Here is a 15,101-nt window from a genome sequence, read left to right as displayed (position 1 = left end):
AAAACAATTCTTTCCCAAGATCATAGATTTTTTTTGAAGCCTGAATTAAGTTGTGGAATGAGGGGATTCTTTTGGAAAGAACTGGGAGAAAGAATGAGTAAAGCACCATCAGGAGTTGTGGGTTGTTTTGTTTGGTTTTTTTTTCCAGTCATGTCTTTTGTAGTATCTCTAAAATGTACCTTAAGAGTACTAGGCTATTGCTTTGTCTTGATTATTTTATCAAACTAATGAGAGGAAAGTGCTATGTCAGGATTTTTTTGTAGTACAGATCTAGGTGTTTTTTTTGTGATTTTTATTGTTGGGGTTTTTTTTTAATTTTAAATCCAAACAAATAAGATTTGTGGTAGACCAGGAGATAAAAGATTCTGTGATTGGCCCTGAAGTCATGGCATAACCCGTTATTCTAGGAACGGAAGTCAAACTTTTGGGATGCAATTGGTTGTTGTATTTTGCTGGAAAATACATCTTTGGCTCTTCCCGTGTCTTGTATTTGCAGCCCAGTGCCTATGAGGAGGTGGACTGGTGCCTCGAGTGTACCACAGAAATCCCTGATGCCCAGGAGCTGAAGGAGTGGATGACTGTGGGGAAGGTAATTTTTCAGATCTTGGTACTTGCCAGCCTAAGACGGTGCAAGGCTACTCAGCCTGAAACAATTGCCTTGGCAAAGAGTTGTAGAATAACCTAGCCTGGAGGCGATGTCTGGAGATTGCCAGTGCAGTTTCCTGCTTTAAGCAGGACCAAGTAGATGAGGTTGCTCAAGGCCTCCTTTAGTTGAGTTTTGAGTATCTCCAGGGATTAAAATTACACAGCCTATTCCAGCATCTGTTTCAGTATTTGATAACCCAATTGACAAAAAGACATTTCTGTGTGGGTAACTGGTATGTTTTGTGTTGGAGCGTGTCTGCTCTTTCTTGTCCTATCACTGTCCATCCCTAAGAGTCTAGATCAATCTTCTCTGTTTTCTGCCTTTAAATACTTGTAGATGACAGTAGGATCTCCCTTCATTCTGAACAAACTGTTCTCTCAGCTTCTCCTAAAATATCAGGTGCTTCTGCACCCTCGTCATCTTGGTGGTCTGTTTGCTGGGCTTGCTTCAGCCTGTCTGTCTTGTACTGGGCAATGCTGAGCCGAGTGGGTGCAGTATTCCACACATAGTCTCAAGATGCCTAAAGGGAGAGTAATCCTCAGTCTTCTGGCTACCCTTTTGCTAATGCCTGCCTAGTATGTGGTTGGCACCCTTCGTCCATTAGTGGTCAACGTTCTGAAATGACTGGTACCATGTCTGCTAATTGTTCTCTGTGTTCTCGTGCTGTTCCAGAGGAAGATGATGATTGAAGATGAAACAGAGTTCTGCAATGAAGAGCTTTTACGTAATGTCCTGCAGTGCAAGGTGAGTCCACTTCTTTAGAGAGGAACTGAAGTTTTGGGGAAGCTAGGCAGATAAATAATTGAAGAAGATTGAATAGCTTATTTAGGTGATTGGCAAGAGCTCAGAACATCCTCTTTCAATTCCGTGCCACTGGTATGACCTAGTACCCTGTTGTTATTTGTCTGTTCAGCAACCTGTTTTGCACCTCAACCGTCAAAGAGAAGAATGAAAACAGTTTCACTTTCTTAGTCCAACTGAGAGACTAAAGACTTGGATAAGCTAAGGAAATAAGCTTCCTTTCTTTTCTTGCGTGTTGCATCTTCCCCTCTAGATTTTATTATGCCCTTGTAAATTACAGTAGAGTCTCTGTATATGTGTGAGAGAAACACCTTAGGCTAGGACTGCTTTTGAGGTGGCTAACCATATTATCAGGCTCTGGAGGTATCAGTACATAATACCTCAGTGTCACTAAATTTGCCTAAGAACTAGGGTGGCTTAGAAGAGCAGTACATATCATTATCTGATGGAAAAACTTTCTGTATTGGTGAACCACACCCTGCAACAAGTTTGTTGTCTAAGGAAAGAGAAGCATGAGGATAGGAAATGGTCCTGCCTGCCTATACCTCAAGGCTGTGCCAGGCCTGGCTCAATTTTGTTTCTGTTTGTGCAGAGTGTGTTTGATGAGCTGGATGGAGAAGAAATGCGTCGAGCCCGAACAAGGTCTAACCCCTACGAGATGATCCGTGGAGCTTTCTTCCTGAACAGGTTTGCAGAATTTCTGGTTGTGTTGCCCCTTTTCTATTTACGTACACTTTCAGCTGTGGGAGACAAGGTTGAAACTTAATAGGTCCCTGTTTATGTGTTCACAGGGCTGCAATGAAGATGGCAAATATGGACCATGTCTTTGACTATATGTTTACAAACCCTAAGGACTTCCATGGGGTGAGGGCCTCTTTTTAACTTTCAAAGAGCAGTGCTCTCTAAGAGAATAGAAAAGGTGGGGAGGAAGGAGAATCCTTAGGATAGTAGCTGGGAAAGAAACTTCTACAAGTAGTGCAGCTTATGGTGTGTCTGGTTTGACTGATGGGAGGTGTTACTGGGTCAGTAGAATTTCCTCAGTTTCCTTTTGCAGAAGCCTTTGATAAAGGAGCGAGACGCAGAGCTGCTCTACTTTGCTGATGTGTGTGCCGGTCCTGGAGGCTTCTCCGAGTATGTCTTGTGGCGGCGGAAGTGGCACGCGAAAGGGTTTGGCATGACTTTGAAAGGACCAAATGATTTTAAGCTGGAGGACTTCTATTCTGCTTCCAGTGAGCTCTTTGAACCTTATTATGGTATGTAGTGCATGTGTAAGTGTTACCTCATCATTTTGCTTTTGCTGCAGCCCCTGTATCAGGAGCTGGGCTGGTATTGATAGCAGCATGAGGTTCTGACAGAAGACTGTTTATAGAGAAGTAGGGTAGAAGAGGGCTAGAGATTAGTGAGCTCGCATACCAAGACACATTTGTGCACTTATTCCCAGTCTTTCCTGGGAATGTATGTCCCATTGCAATAGTTGATACTCGAGTGCTTATCTGAAAAATTGTAGAGTGCTTTAAGATTACTTAACGGTATTTTCTCCACTTCATTGATGTCAGCCTGAAACACAGTGAGTGAGATGACTTTACCATAGGATCATGGAATGATTTGGGTTGGAAGGGGCCTTAAAAATCATCTAACTCCAACCCCCCTGGCATGGCCAGAGACACCTTCTGCTAGACCAGGTAGCTCAAAGCCCCATCCAGCCTGGCCTTGAACACTGCCAGGGAGGGGACATTCACAGCTTCTCCAGGCAGTGTTCCAGTGTCTCACCACCCTCACAGTAAAAATCTCTTCTATAATTTAAGTCTACTCTTTTTCAGTTTGAAACAGTTACACCTGGTTCTGTCACAGCGTTCTCCAATTTAAGAGTCTCTCCCTATCTTTCCTTTAGGCCCTCCTTAAGTACTGGAAGGCTGCTATTAGGTCTCCCAGAGCTTTCTCTTCTCCAGGCTGAACAATCTAAGCTCTTTCAGCCTGTCCTTGCAGGGAAGGTCCAGCCACATGACTTGCCCAAAAGTCTGATAGCAGAGCCAGAGATAGAAACCTTACTTGCCTGACTGACAGTATGCTTCTATACCAGACCTCCCTAGTTCTGCTTTGATAATTGATTTTGGTAAAGATAAATAAACCAGACTTGGGCTAGAGGCGATATGTGAATCACTGTGGCTGAGCTTCTTAATCCAAAGAGGTTTAAGCTAACATGTTTTACTTTGCTTTGAGACAGACTAAGCAGGTGCTCAGTTTGAGACAGACAATTGGATGGTAACTTGTTAAGCTTGCTGACATGTTTGAGCCCTCTCTCTGCATAGCCTTAGGAATTGGAAGGGAAATACAAGGATTGCTAATATTTCTGCTTCTTACTTCAGATTGTGTAAAGGAAACTCAAGCGTGACTGTTGTGTAGAGAAGAGGATTTGCTTTTCCATTGTGCTTCTCCCCCTCCCCCTGCCTCCACCAGTCTGACTTCTATCAACTGCCACTTCTGACACCTGACCATGAGCTCTTAGGCAATGGTTAGCGTTTCAGGATTAGATCTGTTAAAGAGAAGGTTCATGGCAAGGGCAGCAAGGCAGATAAACACATTGTTCTAATGGCTGCAGTGTCTGGATCTTCATAACTCACTGCAAACTGGTGTTCTTAGGGAGAGAAGGAGATACGTGGAGAAATTAATAGCCCAATGACTTTGATGCATTTTCTTGATCCATTTCTGTCTGTTGCGCTATAAAGTCTGTTGAGATGTGTACAAACGTAGCTCCTGTGATGGGAAGGAAGTAGATTGCTGTGATATTTGTGTTGTGAAGAATGGTAACAAGCTCTAGCATCGCTTCACTTACTGGCAAGGATGATTGATGAGGAATTCAGTTATCAAAGCACTATCATGCATCCTGATCTCTGCTGCTTTCTAGTCCTCTAGTTCAGTTAATAGAAGCTGTAGTTGTAAAAGATTTATAGGGACTAATACTAAACAGAAGTTCAGGTTTCTTCAAAGTCAAAATGGTGAGCTCTGGAATACCCCTTAGATTAGCTTTCTAAAACATCAACCTGGAGGACAGTGTACCTCTTTAGAAAGAGCCATGTGGAAAAACTGTGAACATTCATGCACAGACCCTATTTCCCTTTCTCTACTCCCTTTGCAGTCTTGTTTGCAAGTGTTTTTCTGGAGTTGCTTTTTTAAATTCTGGATTGCATTGTGTTTGGAAATAGAGTATTGTGTTCCTTCTGAGTAATTTGAATTTCTTAGGAGAAGGTTGCCAGTGCACAACGTACATACTTTTGCCTTGTCTGTAAAAGCATGTTAAGTACCAGGTGAGCTGTGCAGTGAGATCGAGCCACACATTTTTAGTAGGTTCAGCAATGTGTCGTTCCCACTCGGATGAGAATATGATGTTGTCATGCAGTCAGCTCTTATCTGAGGGGAGGGAAGTGAATGATTCGTTTTTTTGCTGAGGCGAATGTACAACTCATCATTTGAGCATGGTTGTTGTTATGGTTTTGTTTAGCCCTGGCCATGCAACCTGAATATTTTTTCTAATTTAACGGTCATTTAAAGTAGTGAACAAGGGAATGTGTTAATGCTTATTCGCCTATCTAGGTCTGTGTAATTTCTGAGTGAATGTTGACTGAATACAATACATCACCTGCAGATACTGATCTTCTCTCTGTACTTCCAAACATGTTAGTAATTGTCTTCTCTTTTACCCTTAGGAGAGGGAGGAATTGATGGTGATGGAGACATCACTCGGCCAGAGAACATTACTGCTTTCCGGAATTTTGTTTTGGACAATACTGATCACAAAGGAGTTCATTTCTTAATGGCTGATGGGGTTGGTCCATTTCTTTTTCTGCCTGCACTAATGACAAAAACTGATACCAGTCTGCATATAATAGGATACTTGACATGTGTCCGTAGTTATAATGAGAAATTGCTTGCCATTAAAATTGCTCGTGGCAGTGGTTTTTAGCTTAAAGAAATGGAAAATGCCATAATTCCATGATTTAGCTATACAGGGTCATTTTCTTGACTAACAGATTTGTGGAGATACTAATCATATGCTTTGTGCTTTATAGGGGTTTTCAGTGGAGGGTCAGGAGAATCTGCAAGAAATCCTAAGTAAACAGCTCATGCTTTGCCAGTTCCTTACAGCACTGTCCATTGTCCGGACAGGTGAGTTTTATCCATTAATCATAGAATCATAAAATGACCTAGGCTGGAAGGGACCTTAGAGATCATTTAATCCAACCTCTCTGTCTCTTCTTCCCTTTCCTCAAAGGTGTGAGTGGCATTGTGGAAGAATGCTGTACAGTTTTTAGTAACATGCCATGAAGTTTCCTCTGCAATGAGGTTAAGTTGCACAGAACTGAGTGTGTACGCACACATCCCTGAGACAATTGTCACAAATCTAAGAGAACTGGGGCAGAAAAATAAGATTTTGTCAATTATCTTTTTAATTAAAAGTATGAGGTAAAATCTGTCTTGGGCTAAAGTGTGATAACTGGAGGGTATGTCTGAGCTTTATGGCAGCAGCTGGACCGTCTGCTTCCTGAATATTCTAGTAGGCTGGCTGGAACAGAGAGTGGCGTTTATCCATTTAATCCTTTTCTCTAATTTGTGGCTTGAGAATTTGCCATCTCTGTGATCAGAACACGATGATGTCTCACATTGTCTTAGCTGTACCTCACTGTTGCCAAATGATGGCCGTTACAGCTCTGTCTGATTTTGATGGCTTCTCTCTTCTGCTGAATTTAGGTAGCAGTTGGCACTGATGCAGAAGATAAAAATACTTATTGTGCTCTATGTCTTGTGCCCTCTGTTTAAAAGTACCTGAGGCAGTTATCTACTTAGCGGTAGTCTCAAATGTGATACAGTAAAAGGAGCAACCTTCTTTAAGTCTTTCCTGTCTGGGTAGATAATAGCTCTGCAAGACTGCTTTTTGCTTGGGGAAACTGTGAATCCTGTTTGAAGGCAAGGGGCAATGCGGACTCTTTCTCGATGGTAACGTAGTTTTCTTCTCCAGCCTGAGGATTCTTGCATATATTTGGGGCTCCTTTTCCATTGTGGCTTTTGCATAGGTTGCTTCCATGCCATAGGGCACAGCTTAGGCCTGAAAGGGGGGAGTCTGGGGTGAATAGAAGGCTTGCTTGTGAGACAGTGTGCATGCTGCTTTGATCATGGTCAGGAAAATGCTTTTCTCTTTGTAGCAGAGATATGGGGAAGAGGGTTCACGGAGCCCCATTGGCCCATTTTGTGAATGTGTTTTAGATGCTGTTTAATTGTACAAAAACACTCTTACCAGTTCTGCAGAAGAGAAAGTTATCGAGGTCCTGGAATCTCCTTATTTCCTTATAATCTTCTGGTATTGGTGTGCTTCCTCTCTTTTTTTTTTTTTTTCCTAGGAGGACATTTTGTCTGCAAAACCTTTGACTTGTTCACTCCATTCAGTGTGGGACTTGTTTATCTGCTGTATTGCTGCTTTGAGCGAGTGTGCATCTTCAAACCTGTGACAAGCCGCCCTGCTAACTCAGAGAGGTGAGATTCTGGAGTGTGACTACTAAAGAAACTGTCCTCTATAAATAGAGGGATAGATGGATTTGGATAAGTCTAGTGGAACCTCTGTGACCTGCCTCAATTGGCAACAGCCTTGGAGGAAGAAGCATTTAAATGCTCTAGCAAATTACGATGTTAGACAAGGTAAAGAAGAAATTTGACAAATTACTCTTCTGAGAAGAAAACAGTGGAACTGAATATGTAACAAATTCAGTTTTGCATGAAATAACTGTGGTTCTAATGAAGCTAGAGCATATTATATGTGTAACTCTACTTGTCAAGTTTGGCAGAATTGATTTACTACTTGAGAGAGATCTCTGGCATTTTTCAGTAGGACTGAGGTTTTCTAGTCTTTCCAGAGCATAGAAAATGTATAATGATTTTGTGATATGTGAGATTGTACCTTCTTAGCGATACCCAGCAGAAAAGAATTTCTGGGATTTGGGAAACTGTTCTGATAATGGCAACGTGGCAGGAAATTTGGCTATGTGGAAGAATAGAACTTGCATCTGATCTCTCTGCCATGCTCCTCAGGTATGTGATATGCAAAGGATTAAAGCTAGGGATCGACGATGTGCGGGACTATCTCTTCACGGTGAACATCAGACTCAACCAGCTGCGCAACTCTGATGTGGATGTGAATCTCGTTGTCCCACTGAATGTGATCAAAGGCGACCAGGATTTCTATGATTACATTGTCCAGTCCAATGAAAAGTGAGTACCCGTGGGCAATGAGGGCTGCTGCCTATAGTCAGGTTAACCAACACGGCTTTCAGTTGTAGCTTCTTGTGCTCATGGAGGTACTTGTTGGTGCTGCTATGCTGCTCTGCTTTTCGTCCCTGAGAGGCTTAGCACAGCAGAGTGACCCTGTAGATAGAAATGCTGTCAACTGTTGGTGACTGTTTGCCCTCTGAGTACTGTGTAGAAAAGAAAGGAGGCTACTGTCTAGCTCTTTCTGGTGGTCTTCCTGTCACTTTAAATCATGTTGGCAATGATGTGTGTCACTGCTCTGAGGATCAGACAGGCTTCCTTCTGTTGTCCCAATGCTCTTCCTTGTTTTGAATGGTAGAAAAATCTTGAAGGTGATTAACTTGCTCCCTGACTGAAACTTGTCCTCTTTTTCAGCCACTGTAAAGTTCAGATAAAGGCACTAGCCAAAATTCGTGCCTTTGTTCAAGACACGTAAGTATATTCTTCTGGCTTTTGGTAAGAACTGAATTAACCTACTATAAATGAATTGCCTTGTCCTTCTTTAATGTGTTTTTGATATGAGCTGATACTTGGCTTGGTCTTTGGAACCAGGAAAGTGAATAGTGCTTTTAGGTAGCCCGGTTTGTGTCTCACCTTAGTTATGTGCAGAAATGTGTGGGTGGCTGGAGGGGTCCTCAAAGTCAATGGTCTGTTATCACTCTTGTTGAAGTGGCTTTTGTGCATTGCATGATTTTCAGTGACCTTAAGTGGGCCTGCTTCTTAGCATGAATGTAAGCAGAAAACCAGCTTGCAGCTAGTATGTTCAATTCTACACTAACCATCTAAGTTGGGTGTGGTTCTTAGCTCTTCAATTTATGGGGGCCAGTCAAAGCATTTAAGTTCCATACCTACAATTGCCCAAAGCTTATGATGTGAATTTCTTGTGTAAAGCAAACACATATCAATTCCCTGGCGTGACTTTTCTGTGCAAGTGTCGTTCAGAGATAATACGTGGTAGAAAGTTGAGTGAGTCTGGCAGTCAGGAATTATCTGAAAGTTAATCCTAACATTAACACTGCTTTTTGCCTGCCCTTCATTGAGTCTTCACTGCTATTAGTACACAGGGCTATGTACCCACTCTTGGAGATTACGCCTAAGTTCATACTAATGCATAACTTCTTGAAAATATTGATGCTCAGTGGTACTTTCATGGAATAGAGCAGTGGCTGCTAATCGGTAGTGCAGACTGTGAAACAAAGCGAAACATGGGGATTAGAGATGGGTGGAGGGTGGGGAGGGAGGGCAGCATCTTCTTTGGTGTAACCAACTGTTGAGGAACAGTTCACATTTTGTCATTCCTCAGCCAGACACTGAAAGATGGAAGTTTTATAGGGCTGGGATATGTAGTGCTGCAAGAGCAAGGGGGTGTCATGGTCTTAACGGTCTGCTGCCTTTCTCTAGGACCCTGATTGAGCCACGGCAGGCTGAAATCCGAAAGGAATGTCTCCAGCTATGGGGGGTAAGTAAGCTGACAAACAGAGAGGTTGTGAAGGTGTCCTTGCTGTGGTGACAAAGGAGTGGAATTACAGTACCAGAAGGACTTTCTAGCCAGAGATTTAATACCCTGTCTTGTGGGATAGTCAGAGACCATTTCGAGCTGTTTATGTAAGCAGACAGGATGTTTCTGATTTATTATATGTGTGGCTTAACTAAGCAGGTTTCTGTGGTGCAGCTGAGAATATTTCACTGTACGCAGAGTGAACTCAGCTTCTAGTTCCCAAGCAGCAGAGCTCTTCAAAAGATCCTGTTTTATGAGTCTGCAGTTTCTCTTTCCTGAGGTTTTCACTGCAGTGGGGCCACAGATGTGGCAATCGGTTTCAGAGGCTAATCGTGCAACTTCGGTGAAAGAGTATTTCATCCAAACATGCATGAAATCAAAGGTTTAGCTTGAAACTTTCTGAAGTTGCCCATTGTTTCCTGTGAGATGTGGTATGGCTACATTAAATCTGCAAAACGTGTGACTTTTTATTTGCCAGGTGACTTCTCCAGCACCAGGAAACTCTTTTTTTTTAGGGAAACCAGAAAAGTTCCTATGAATGTGCCAAAGAATAACACTAACCAATCGTTTGTATTTGTTGCTAGATTCCTGATCAGGCTCGTGTTGCTCCTTCATCTTCAGATCCTAAGTCCAAGTTCTTTGAGCTGATTCAGGTGAGACCTTATCCAGAAATTTGTTCTGAGTTCTTTCCTACAAATAGAACTTTTCTCCATAGGAATTATTGAAGAAGCTAGTCCTGGATTATCATTTCATGTAGAAGTTGCATTTACCTACCTGTTGATGTAAATTGCCTGTGTCTAAATTGCCTTTTCCATACTTTGCTCTTTAGGGCACAGACATTGAGACCTTCAGTTACAAACCCACTCCTCTGAATTCCACTACACTGGAGAAGATTCGCCAAGTGTTAGATTACCGGTGCATGGTGTCTGGAAGTGAGCAGAAATTCCTCTTGGGGCTCGGAGTAAGTGCCGATAGCAGGCTCTGAGTTTTGCTGGTTCATGTCGGTGCTTCTGTTCTGCCTTGCAGTTTCATCCCATTGTTTCTTGTCCTCAAAGGCCAGAAAGAATCCCCATCAGCAGTCCCTGAGACCACTAGTTATGTTTCTTTCTCCTGACTTCTCTGCTTTTCACACTAATTAACCCTATTTTTGTAATCACAGCCTACAGAGACCTGTACTTTTGCTAGTGTCTCTAATTATCTTCGCTGTCCTTTCAAAGGTGTTCTGTTTCTGTTTTTTTGTGCAGGTATTTAAAAGTCACTAGCAGATTAGAATCAATGTTTTTGTTCCTTTCCTGTAGAGCTTAAGGTTCTTCCTTTACACTTCTGACAAAAAAAACCTGCCTGTGACAGCCTAGGACAAAATATTGCCTGAGGGCTGTGCTACAGTTAGTCAGAGGTCTCTCCTCCACCCCTGTCCTCATGAAGCTTTGGCTGAATCTGACTCTGCCTTCTACACACAGAAATCGCAGATTTACACCTGGGATGGTCGCCAGTCAGATCGCTGGACAAAGCTGGATTTGAAAACTGAGCTGCCACGAGATACCCTTCTCTCTGTGGAGATTGTTCATGAATTGAAGGGAGAGGTAGGAGGCTATTCTCTCCCTTGGCAAGTGGCTGCAATATGTGATGAGCAGTTTGGCCTATTCTCTGTAAGATACTGCAGAATAAATGTTCCATCTGTGCTAGGTGCAAGGTTTTTTTGTGTACGTTCTTTAGAGAAACTCTTTTGAATTAAGTTCCTTCTTTCTGTCCAGTGCTAGACATACGAGCTTTTAACATTATTTTGAAAACACTTTTGGCCTGACATGCTGCTGCTGTTCTACATAGAGCAACAGATGGTACTGCCAACATAACTTAATGTGTTCTGTGGCTCGTTGGGTACATAACTAATCAGTAGTGATTAGAGGCCTTGGGGAAAAGATTCTCATGGTATATTCACAGCGTGAGGTGTTGCTGCCTGCAAGTTTGTCTGGCCTCTGGCTCTTTAGATGAGGATGCTGTAGTGCGCTGGGCTTTGTGCTATGGTACTTGGTAAGGCACAGTGAATGGTGTCTTGTCAAAAAATGGCCTAGAAATCAAAGTTGAAATAGGAACAGTCTGAGTAGTAAGTTTCTGTATTGCCCTCCTTAGGGGAAAGCCCAGCGAAAAATCAGTGCCATCCACATCCTTGATGTCTTGGTGCTGAACGGCAATGACGTTCGAAAGCAGCATTTCAACCAGAGGTATGTAGGATCTGGAGAAGCTTCTTTTTGAACTGGGAGGGCAGGGTGAAAAAAGTCTTGCTCAGTACCTGTTTGGCTACCTGTGGAGGCAGTCTGCATGTACTGAAGTGTCTAATCAGTTATTGTTACCTACCTGCTGTGCCAAAGATCTCGCTAAATTGCTGGATTCTGCTTCTGTTTTTGTTCAGGATTCAGCTGGCGGAGAAATTTGTCAAAGCTGTTTCTAAACCTAGCCGGCCAGATATGAACCCCATCCGGTGAGTTCCTCAACCTGGCACGGTTTGGTTTTAGTCTGTTGCAGGATGAAGATAATGAGCTGAAGGAGAGTTAAATTTCAAGCTGAAATTTAGTTCTGTTATGCTCAATGGAAAGAGGCTAAAAGCCATCTAAATATCCGAGATAAAGGTTGGTAGTAGAGAGGTTGTGTCCTCCTTTCACATATGAGACCGTCATGTTTTCATCATCGGTGTATTGGCTGGTGCTGATTTCAAATAAGTGCTATAGTAGCTCTAGCACCCAGTTAGCTTAATCGTTGCAAAGACTTCTATGTCCTTGTCTGCCCTGAAGGGTCAGCAGTGGTACAGAGATACTGTTAGTAGATAAATGAAGTGCTGACCAGCATTTACAGACTCCAAATGCAGAAGGGTTTAGTTGCAGTCCTAAGAACATTCCTGACAAGGGGCTTCAGCTTTGGTTGCTTCCTGACCTTCAGTTTCACTCATTCTATTCATATTTCATTCATTCCATTCATATTCTTGGTGGAGTATGAGAGCAGCATTGTGCTGGGTATCACATAGGTGTTGTGGACAAAACAGCTTCTGCTTCAGAACTAGAAGTGCCGTGATACTGTGAGAGAAGCTGGAGGAATGAAAAGATAATGTTCTCAGTGGTGGTTTAACAAAAGATGAGTGAGATCTCAATTAAGCTCAAGACAAACAGACAGCTGCAAATATATAACTGGAGGAGCTCGAAATATTGGTGAGGGCTGAAGATGAAGTGAGAAGGAGAGCTATAGAAATGGGTTGGAGAGGGGTCCTTTGCTGCTCTTGTGAAAAGGGGCTCCAACTGTGCTCTTTTAAAGCCTCATGCTTGTAGCAACGTGTGGGAGAAGGGTGGTTGGGGTGTCAGATTGGAGCCGTTGCTTTTGAAATTTTCTGATTGTTTTTCTGTGTCTCAGAACAACAAAAGTAGAATGATGACTCCAAATCATCTTTACTGATTTAGAAAAAAACCCAACCAACCAATGAAAAAAACACCCAACAAAAAACAGCCAAAACCCCACATTTTTTTACCTCAGGGTGGCTAACAAGTTTGTGGTGTACCTAAGGATAAAAATGTTGAAGACCAGACAGTTTGGTTTTACTTCGAGGCTAGCATGCTGGGATCAGAACTTCGGTGAATTTACCTTATGGGAAAATGCACCCGATTTTTCATTTTTCTCCCTCTTCTGTATGCTCAGTCTGAGATAAAAACACACAGATTCCGTAGGAGCAAGGATGCTGATAACGCTGCTTACAGCAACCCAGCTGTGAGCATGCAGGGTCCGGTTTTCTCAAGCCAGGAGAAATAAGGCACTGGTGCATAAGACTGAGGAAAATGGTGAACCTCAGTCACGCTTCACCACCTTGTGCTGTACAAAATGAACTGTTCCGATGCTCCTTGTAGCTGGGACAGAGGGAGGGGGGACAGTTTCCCTTTCTTTTTTTTTTTTTAAATCACATTTTTGTCTTTTTTTTCTCCCCAGAGTGAAGGAAGTGTACAGATTGGAGGAAATGGAGAAGATTTTTGTGAGGTAAGCGACCAGCACAAATGAGACTTCAGGGCCCATTGAGGTTATCGGCCACCAATGCACAGGAATGGGAGAGAGATGTTGATCTTTGCTTGAAGAGTCCTGCAGAAAGAGCAGTTAGAGCCTGTGCAGATGGTGGCTGCTGTTTCTGAAATGCTGCTGACTCGGAGCATCATCCTGCTGAGATCTAATGCCATGGGTGAGGCAAGCCGGTTTACAACAGTAGGAGTAGCATCGGTGCTTGAGTTTGTGTGCAAAGTGTCAGCAGCTTCTCAGTGGCTTGAAAGACAAAAGTTCAAAATGAGAATGCCATTTGGATTAAGTGTGGTACGTCACCACAGATCATTCACTGCAACACTCGATTCACTACCTGATCGAGACAGCTCTAGCTGGTTTCTCTAGCTGTGTGAGGGAGGCAAGAGACTGAATTCTACAGGACACGATTTTGTCCTGTCACATGCAGTGCTATCAGTTTTCACTGTGACATTTTGGAGAGGGTTGTGCATGTGGCATGTTTTGTGCAAGAAAACGAAGAAACAGGGAGTCTCTGTCACTGTCTTCTCTCAACATTTAGGTTAGAGATGAAAATCATCAAGAGCTCAGGGGGAATACCCCGGCTGTCCTACACTGGCCGAGATGACCGGCACTTTGTGCCCACAGGACTCTACATTGTACGGACTGTGAATGGTAGGAAGAGAGAGCCTCTGCTCTTATTTAACTTTTCTTTGCATCTTCAAGTAAAAAGTATTGACCAGACTTGCTCCTGTTTAACTTGGTAAAAAAAATTAATGGGAGTATTCCAATAGCTAGAGATTAAGTGTTTGCACCTACTGAGGGTAGCTTGGATTTGGATAAGGTTTAGGGTATTTGTATGATGCATTTTTCTGTTGCAGGTCAATTAGCTTATGGGGTGGATAATTCCATTTATTTACATGATGACTTTCTTTTTTAGTGAGATCACAATTTTTCATCAAGAAGATGTTTTCTAGAGTAATAGCACATGGAAATACCATATTTGGAATGTCAACTTTTAAATGCAGGGAGAAGGGACTTTTCTCAGTGGATACAGAACAGCTTGGGAAGCAGGTGGTCTTGGGTGAGGGAAGGAAAAAGGAGTAAGAGAAGGATCACAGTGATTTATTTTTTTTTATAGATTCTTCCTCCCTGCTTGCACTATGTGTGTATTTATACTGTGCTGTTTTCCCTTTTCCATTTTCTCTCTGACCCCTGTTGACTCTTCCGCAAGATCCTTGGACAATGGCATACAGCAAAAACTGCAGGAGGAAATTCTTCTTCAACAAAATGACGAAGGAATCAACATATGAACTCCCTTCCGAATCCATCGCACCCTTTCAGTGAGTACAAGCCAGAGCTAGGCTATGGAAGGATGACTGGGTGTGGGAGCACGTGTGTGTGTGTGAGTCCCTGGGAGGGAGTTCAGGTGTTCTGTGCTATGTTCTTGCAGTCGTTTGCAGTGCAGTCGCAGTCTGGTTGCCAGCAGGATGTGCTGCAGAAGCTGGCACCTTCTCAGACTCTCAGGAAACCGTTGATCTGGATTTGTGGATTTTACAATTAATTGCCACGGATAACACACATCTCACAACTTTGCTCCACTGTCTGCAGCAGAGTACAAGTTACTGAACCTGCCTGCACACGCCGAAATGGAAATGGAGCCCAGCAACTGTAATTTACTGCATCTCTGTATGTTAAGATGCTTGGCTGTAAGTTGCTAATTTAAAAGCGAATCCCAGTTCATTTAGGCCAGGCTCTGGAACACACTGTAGGTAGCTGAGAGCTGTTTAAAGAGAGGGTGAGAGACAAAAGTAGCAGCTTCTTGTGAAAGAACAGAGT

The 15,101-nt window shown here is 42.8% G+C and overlaps 1 protein-coding gene across 1 annotated transcript in view; it reads left to right on the top strand.

Moving 5' to 3' along the window:
• Positions 1-496: 496 nt before the first annotated feature.
• Positions 497-15,101, top strand: part of CMTR1 (cap methyltransferase 1) — a gene marked incomplete at its 5' end in the record, with an annotated part of 16,481 nt that continues 1,876 nt past the window's right edge. Inside the window, 19 exons of the mRNA XM_009871275.1 lie at positions 497-589; positions 1,319-1,390; positions 2,040-2,134; positions 2,239-2,311; positions 2,502-2,700; positions 5,152-5,270; positions 5,515-5,611; positions 6,841-6,973; positions 7,526-7,705; positions 8,117-8,173; positions 9,143-9,200; positions 9,824-9,892; positions 10,069-10,200; positions 10,700-10,822; positions 11,370-11,461; positions 11,650-11,718; positions 13,206-13,253; positions 13,825-13,937; positions 14,497-14,605. Coding sequence (XP_009869577.1) covers positions 497-589; positions 1,319-1,390; positions 2,040-2,134; positions 2,239-2,311; positions 2,502-2,700; positions 5,152-5,270; positions 5,515-5,611; positions 6,841-6,973; positions 7,526-7,705; positions 8,117-8,173; positions 9,143-9,200; positions 9,824-9,892; positions 10,069-10,200; positions 10,700-10,822; positions 11,370-11,461; positions 11,650-11,718; positions 13,206-13,253; positions 13,825-13,937; positions 14,497-14,605 — 1,931 coding nt within the window. The remainder of the gene's footprint in view (positions 590-1,318; positions 1,391-2,039; positions 2,135-2,238; positions 2,312-2,501; positions 2,701-5,151; positions 5,271-5,514; positions 5,612-6,840; positions 6,974-7,525; positions 7,706-8,116; positions 8,174-9,142; positions 9,201-9,823; positions 9,893-10,068; positions 10,201-10,699; positions 10,823-11,369; positions 11,462-11,649; positions 11,719-13,205; positions 13,254-13,824; positions 13,938-14,496; positions 14,606-15,101) is intronic.

The sequence above is a fragment of the Apaloderma vittatum genome, unplaced genomic scaffold, assembly GCF_000703405.1.
Source record: "Apaloderma vittatum isolate BGI_N311 unplaced genomic scaffold, ASM70340v1 scaffold7826, whole genome shotgun sequence".
NCBI classification, from domain to species: Eukaryota; Metazoa; Chordata; class Aves; order Trogoniformes; family Trogonidae; genus Apaloderma; species Apaloderma vittatum.
The sequence above is the reverse complement of the archived record's forward strand: the minus strand, read 5'-3'. Positions and strand labels throughout refer to the sequence as shown.